The following is an 8,140-nucleotide window of genomic DNA, read 5'->3' as shown; positions in this document are numbered from 1 at the left end:
GCCCCTGGAGCCAGTTTGCCACCCATGTGACTGTGCATTCATCAATGCCGTAGTCCCTCATCTTGCCCACCAGAATTGGGTGGGACACTGTGTCAAAGGCCTTCTGGAAGTCCAAGAAGATGACATCGACTTCCTCCTTCCCATCTAAGCTTTTTGTTACCTGGTCACAGAAAGAGACCAGGTTAGTCAGGCAGGATCAACCTGGCACGAACTCATGTTGGTTACCCCCCAACATCACTTCCCCTGCAGGGCTCTCACAAATGTGGCCCTTGATAATTTTTTCAAAGACCTTCCCTAGGATAGAAGTGAGGCTGACTGGCCTGTAGTTGCCAGGCTCTTCCTTCCTGTGATATGCAAATACATTTAGATTGAAAAACACACCCTTATCATTTAAATGGAGCATGTGAAGAACTGTTTAGTCTCCCTGGAAAACAAGGGGTGTAAAAGCAGGGAGTATGATCAACCACTGGTTATGCTGAGAAGGTTTCTTACAGTTTTGACTTCTGGGTCTGAGGCTTTGCCAACCACACCATTCCATACACTCCTTTGTATGAACTTTGTGGATTAAATTCTGCCCTCCTACAACCCTTGATTGAAGTCAATGGGAACTGCACACATATTTCTGATGATAGACTTTGCCCTCCTAAATTTGCCAAAGCACCAATATTACCCTCAATTAGTTGATCCTCTTCATTAATTTGTACTTCCTTGGTGATTTCTATTACAGGGCTGAGATTTCCCTCCACTGGTCCCACATGTAGCAGCCCAGTGTCCTCTGCTGGTACCCTCAGCAGTGACCCAATGCCTTCTGCTGGTGGTGCTGGTGACAGCTCTATGACCTCCGTTGCTCCTGCAGGCAGCAGGTCTGTGCCTTCTTCCAGACTTGTACACAGTTGACCAGCATCCTCTACCAGTCCTTCAGGTGTTGGCCCAGTGCTCTCCCCAGATCCAGGATCTACTCCTTCACTGCCTGAATCATTTTTTGGTGGTGCTGGAACCAAAGCTTCTGTTGCCTCTGCTGGGAAACTCCCATTTGTTTTTGATTCCTCAGAGGTGACATCCACATCCTGGATTGGGTCTAGCTTTGTCTGGTCAGGTATAGTTTCATTTTCATCAGCAACTGGAGTACTTTCATCTGGTGTCAGTTTTATTTATTGTATAATAAAAATGAGAAAAAGAAGACATAAATTATTAAATAAGAAGGTGTTTAAATAGATCAGTTCTAGAACATGATAGCACCTGTGCAGATCATATCACAATCCATGAACCAGTTGTTATTTTGGTAGAAGGATTACTCTTTGATAGTTCCGTTATTCTTTTGAACTAGCCATAAGGGTGGTTCTGCTATTAGATCAACAATAATTTCAGGGTTTTTTTACATGGAAAAATATATTGTATTCAGGAGATACACACTTTTAACAAATCATTCTACTACTGTTATTGATGGCAAGGCCCTAAACTAAAGGGGGAGCTATGACCAAATCAGACCTACCTGACAATTTCTAGTACAGAAATACAGAGCCAGTGTGCTGAAACTTTTCTATCTTGAATGTGCATGGGTAGGATCCTTAGGTTTACAAATGGACTGCCATTTTTTTTTTTAGAACTTAAAATTCTGCAAATAATTTTCCACTGCAAACAGATTACTAAATAAATAAAGCAACGGGTCTGAAAGCCACATGGAAACAGAGCAAAATGACTTTTAAACATCTGATATGATGGACATCCTACATTAGAACTTGAAAAAGTCACACAATAAGATACCAAATTAAGACCACTTGATCAGGCTGATTTAATAGCTTGCCAAATTAAATTTGACAAGAAATTGGATTCAAGTGTCCCACAAAAAACATGATGAAAAAAAAGCCTTAGGGGGTTTATGAGGGAAATTTGTTAATATCATAATTACAACATGCTGACAAATTGTATTTTCTGCTGAAATGATTATTGCAGTGATGAGAGCTGTCAGAAGAATTATGCAATAGTTTTTATACATGAAAGTAAATGGCTGAAGAATGTAATATGTCTTGCTTTTAACAAGTCTAGGTCTGCTTGCCTTTGAGATCAAGGATTTACCAAAGTGAATTTAAGGGAAGACAAACTTCTGTGAGGTCCAGGAGGAGAGACTATATTTCTAGAGGTGCTCAGATAAAGCAGACCCTTAAGAGGGGTCACCAAGTCATTGGCCGAAATGCATATTGGGTTAAGACAGCTGACCCAAAAGAGTGGCAACAGTAGAGAGCCAAAAGCAGCTACATATACTGAAAATAACTTTCTAAGCAGAATACATATGAAGAATGCTGCTCTCAGTCTATAAGAATTTGCCAGAAAAATTGGAAGCCAAGGACACTGAAGGCTGGGAGTTAAAATGTGCAAAGAGACTTAGGCCATGCTTGACCTGATAGCACCTATTTATTTGTATCCTTCAAGTACCGTGGGCCCTCAGGCACACCCAGCTAATAGTCGCTACTGTGTGGGGCCAATGGGTGAAAGATGCAACAGAATTCTTGGGACAACAAAGGCAAAAAAATAGGACAGGAGTGACATGAGGGTCAAAACATGAGAATGAGTGCTCCTGAGGGGGACACTGAGCAGAGCCCCCTGGACCGTGTCCACTGGTCCTCAAAGGCATCCAAGGAACTGCTGGACACTGCCCAGTGGTGCTCCATTTGGAAGCATGTGCAGACCAGTGAAGAGGAAAGCGGGCCCGCAGTCCATGGGCACCTTCCCAGCCAGAACCTCCTTCCTGATCAAGTACAGGGCCCACTTGGACAGGACCAGGAGGAGGTTGACCAGGAGGTCCCAGGACTTGGTGGGGCCATGGATGGGGTGTCCAAAAATAAAAAGGTGGGGAGTAAAGTTAATCCAGAACCTCAGGAGGAGGTTCCAGAGGTGGAGAGGCTGCAGCCTGGTGCTCTTGAGGTTCATGTATACCAGGGTCTCCCTCTGCCCACAAAAGGGGCAAAAGACTGGGGTATCTGTAAAGCTTACCACATACATGGCCATGGTGATGGCTCCAAGGAGGAGCCACCAGCTGAGGTCCCCAGTGGCTCATGGGATTAGGGTGGAGTACACTCAGCCACTGGGGCTTGGTCCAGAGTCACCTTGGTTCACAGTCAAAAAGGCACCTAGCCATGGTAATGGTGTACGTGCCCATAAATTAAATTAAAAAGTAGTGAGTTAAGCATCTCCATTCAAAGTAGGACATGCATGTGCCTTTTGGATGGGATTTCCACAGGCAGCATGAAAGGCAGAGGGAGGAAGAGACAGCAGATTTGCCCAGTTTTTGCCCAACTGCCTTATAGTTAGAGGACTTGCCTAGGAAGTGGAAGACCTGGGCTCAAGGTCCTTCACAGCTTGAGGAAAGTTAGGACCCACATTTTCTACTACTGGAAAAGCATCATAGTCACTAGTCTATGGACTGGGCTAGACATCCTCCAGCCCTTCTACTGAAGCCAAGAATACAAGACTCCTGGGGCCAGAAAACAAGGAACAGAGTCCGATTCTGTAGCTCCAGTGGGCAAAGGTGTCCCCATGGGAGAGAGCGAGACCTCGGTTCCAGCCCTTGGGACTGCTTATGTATTCTGCATTAAATAGTTATTGGATTAACAAGACAGATATTCACAACTTGTTAAAATCAGGCCTGTTTACAGTATCTCAGTTTGGACACCAAAAGTGGAGGCACCCAAAACAAGCAGAAGTTTTTAAAAATAGGACTGCTCCCTCCCAACAGCAGATGAGAGAATCACAACATCTCCCCCAGCCAAGAATTGAATAACAATGATGCAAAACTCCCCTCTTTCCTTTGCAGTGGAAGGGGGGATGCCTTCCACTTCCAAAGGCTCTCTTCCCACATACTCATTCTTCTGGAAACAGAACATTCTGCCTTTGCCACCATCCTCAAGCCCTACATGTGCTCATAAGAAGGCAATTCCTTTCTCCTTTTTTTTTTAAATTGTTTTAGCCTTTTCTATACATATTTTGCAATTTTATCCTCCTCAGAAATCATTGGGCCCTAAGGGTCCCCATGACATATTACACGCAAGACATGATTAACCAGTTAATCACATTTTGAGTTGTGACCTGGCCACACATTCCATCAATTAATGGAATGATAACATGAAAAATAAGCCACAAAAGTTATTCCACAAAATATGTATAACAATTTTGTGACTGATTCCTATGATGCCATTAAATGAATGTGTGGCCTGATGTGGCCGGGAGCCCTGCAAGTGATCGGAGCTCCCAGTTACAGGGGCACACCATGCACCTTCAAGCCTGGGAGCCTGCAGGTCAGCTGATGGGTTCCCAGGCTCAGAAAGCTTGCTACATGCGGGTGCAGGGGGAGCCCAGGATTATCACCACAATCCCAGGTTCCCCCTACACCGGCAAGAAGGTGTACTGTGTTCTGACACATAATCCCACAATTATGCCTCCTGCCACATGTAGCATATCAAAAACACAATTGTGTGGATTGTGCATCAGATCCCATCATACCTTTACTTACATGTCTGGCAGGGGCCTAAGAAATGGATAGAGTGAGCTTATTATATGGATCTGCAATCAGCATTTTATTGGAAACAATGAGCATTTTCAACAAAAGAAATACATTTCAAGGATTCTTACTAGAAGTCCTCTCTAGTGTCTAGAGACCAACTGAACATACATTACAACCTATCCTCAACAGGTTTTATATAACATGTACAAAATATGTATAGATTTTAGAGTGATGTCATGCCATGTGCATTCAATACTGCTAAAAATATATAAATGTTCCATTGCTTTCTTCCAAACTAGGGTGGATTCTCTTCTATAGAAGGAGACCTCCAATTTGTCAGCTTAATATCTCCATTCTCCAAAGAATGAACATCATCTGCCTGTCAGCACTTTTAAAATAATTAAAATTACAGGCATTATAAATGCTAATCTTCAATGATGGCAGAAAATTTAGGTAGGTAGTTCCCACAACAATATGCCCATTAGATAGCAGTTGCATGTTTTCTGTTCAAGATCTTTATTATAGATCTATTGAAAGAGCCCCAAAATTCTGCACACACTATTTTAGTTAAATTAAATACAGTTTTCCATAAACAAAATTTAGAGTTTTTCAAAATACCTTTTTTCTTACTAAATGAAATCAGATGGCAAATAAAATATCTCCTGGTTAGTAAGATCCCCAATTTGTGCAACTATTTCCTTGTTTTTACACATTGCAATGTATTATCACCATACCATTAAGTATTCATTATGCCTCATAACCTCTGCCAACAAAGCTCCTTGAAATGAAATGATTAAAATACCTCATATTCAATAATCTCAGTCTCCTTTACACACCCTTTCCTGCTCATGTACAAAAGCACTAATATCTGCAGTGAAACTGAAGAAGAATTTGGCCTTGGCATGTTGACAAAATGAACCAAAACAACAGGCACGCTATCAGGAACAAAACTTCAGATGAAATATTCAGTGTGCTCTTCTATACAGAGGTGTACTGGTTTAGACTGTTCCATCTAGCACTCTGAATTATAATAGCCACTTATGAACCTGCTGTTAACTCCTCAGTTGTAAGGAATGAAATATTTTAAGACAGACACAGAAGCTAAAGACTTAGAATGTGCAGGAATTCTTTTTCTACCGTCTGGAAAATAACTATATTGAAAATCTTTATAAGTGTATAATGACTAAACTATTACATATATAATTAAAGGAAATAGGTAAAAAAATTCAATAAAATAAAAGGAAGACAAACAGGATTTTATATTAAATTTGTTTATACTTTATCCCAAGCTGTTGATGTTCATTATAATGCTTACATCAGAGAGCTCTGTCGGTGGGGGCCTGGAGTCAGGGAGCCCCACAAAGAAAGGTGCAAAAATTATACTTCAGGCAGATAAAATATCTTCCAAAGCTTCTCTGTGCATGATGGAAGGTCCATTATCTATTTCCATCAATTATTTGGTAGTGGTGGGGAAAGAGCTCTTCCTGCTTGACCTTATTGTCTCCCCTGACTGTCAAACTCACTTTCTGCCATCTACTAGATTAAGGCATGTTTGGCTAATACAACATTCATCTTTAAGATATGTGCAGAAGCTCTGTGGAAGCAACTGGGCTGCATTTAGATTTTATATACACTGAACATGAGCTAAAACCAGGATTTGGCTTTTGATGACTCTGAAACTCATGCTAAGCTTGGGTCTACTCACAAAAGTTAAAATACAGAATACTGATGCTAACTGCACAATGCAAAAGGATGTGAGTTCATGGCTAGGCCATCTGAGAAGAAATAATGAAGTATCTCTTCCAGCTTATCTTGCTATATTCAGGATGATTTCAGGCATCCTCCTAGTGGTCTGGTGTGTAACCATATGAAATGTCTATCTTTGATTAATTAGTATAGTAAATATTTCTTTTGTGCCTAACTCGTGTTTATGTGCAGGAAGAGATTCTCCATATGTGATAGATGTCTCCTCCTGATTTAATCCAAGGATTGCATATGTTTTTCCTGGCTGTTAATCAGTTTCTTGATATGTTCCAAACTGGATAACCTCTTGTTACTGAAGAAGGTAACTCATTCAAATTAGAAATTTCTGATAACTAGTAATGAGCAGGTTAATTAACAGGATTTTCCTGTCAATTACTGCTTGGGACTCTCTCTTGATTTACACAAGTAAAAGAATGCTTTGAAGATGCTAAGCTAAGGGAATAAAAAGGCAGCAAAACAGCGTGCATGCTTCAAGAGTGAGAAATCTCTCCGAAACCAGTGGCTGATGTGCCTGACTTATTTGAGAAGTTGAAAAGAAACAGACTGCTTCTTTGGTGAGAAGTTATCACCTTATAGCTAATTACCGGACTTTGATTTGGTTTGGGCTCACTTGACTTGATTTTGAATACTTGTAGTAAATAAAGCCTTTCTGTCACTCATTGAACGAGGTGTCGTGTCAACCCCTGGGCTAGTCTGAAATCCTAGGTTTTTATTTGTTAAACACTTTATAGTTTTAAAATATCTTTAATAGTTTTTCATTTTTCTAAAATTAAAATATATGACCAAAGTGTATGAAGAGACAAAGTATCAGTGCATAGAACATCCACCATCAGATACAAAGAAAGGGTGCAGATCTGATAACTTTTACCCAAGGGCAGTGGATGGCAATGTTTTTGTAGCCATAGACTGGAACAACCCAGCTCAGGTCTAAGGTAGGCCAGTGTTTTGGCCAAGCAGCCACTGCCATCACAGCTTTTCCCTGCCACTGCTTCCCTACACCCCCTGATGCAGGCACGATTCCTCATGGCCTGAACCCAGCACAAATGAATCCCCACACTGCCACTGAATACCACTGAACACCCCCAGCTCCTTGGGGTGGATCTGGCCTGCGGTCCATACGATGCCAACACCTGTGCAAGAAAATTGTACTTCATCCCAGGGACATGAGTAGAGGGGCTCAGCTAATGAGAGTAAGTATGTGCAGGACCAGATGCAGAAAACTAATGATTTCAAATACTGAATCAGAATAATCGCAAAACTTAAATAAATAAATATCACAAGGCTTATAAATATGCAATCCTTGGCAGATATGGAAAATGAAGAATCATGTGCCAGAGTGCAGCTGAACTGCACAAAATGGAGACCAGGGCTGTACGCACCAAGGTGACTAAAACCTGATGGTTGTTTCCACTTAAGCTGGAAAACAAGCAAAGACTGTGATACAAGAGCCCCTGTCTCAGCTCTGCACCACAGAAGGATCTTTCATGCTCTGGGCTAATCCTCACCAAGCCAGATGCTACCAACAGAACAATGACAAGCAGGTAGAGCACTTTGAGCAACCTGGTCTCTCAAGTCCCAGGCTTCATATAAAGACCCTTTAAAACTGACAGTGCATGGAACAAATAATTCAATACCATGAAAAGTGAGGGTAAGGTTTTGATGATTCAGTCACTCAAAAGTAGGGAGGATATGTCTAAACAAGTTAAGGATCCTACAAAACATCAGTCATATAGATACCTCATGCTCACGTAATTAGACCCGGGGTGTAATGGGATGCATGAGCACCCTGGATGGCAGAGTGGACAGGATAACTTCAGGGGCTCTGTTACAATGGCAGTGGCCGGGACACTAGCTCAGCTGCTGCTATTTTTTTTTTTT

At 41.6% G+C, this 8,140-nt stretch overlaps 1 protein-coding gene across 2 annotated transcripts in view; it reads right to left on the bottom strand.

Moving 5' to 3' along the window:
- Positions 1 to 8,140, bottom strand: part of ERICH5 (glutamate rich 5) — a 31,436-nt gene that overhangs the window by 20,450 nt on the left and 2,846 nt on the right. The window contains exon 2 of one of the 2 annotated variants that reach the window (XM_019527981.1): positions 671 to 1,147. In XM_019527981.1, the coding sequence (XP_019383526.1) occupies positions 671 to 1,147 (477 nt within the window). Of the gene's footprint in view, positions 1 to 351; positions 1,148 to 8,140 lie in introns of those variants that run through there. The other variant, XM_019527980.1, reaches the window with a different exon arrangement.

The sequence above is a fragment of the Gavialis gangeticus genome, unplaced genomic scaffold, assembly GCF_001723915.1.
Source record: "Gavialis gangeticus isolate Ggan-Ray unplaced genomic scaffold, GavGan_comp1, whole genome shotgun sequence".
Classification (NCBI taxonomy): domain Eukaryota; kingdom Metazoa; phylum Chordata; order Crocodylia; family Gavialidae; genus Gavialis; species Gavialis gangeticus.
The sequence above is the reverse complement of the archived record's forward strand: the minus strand, read 5'-3'. Positions and strand labels throughout refer to the sequence as shown.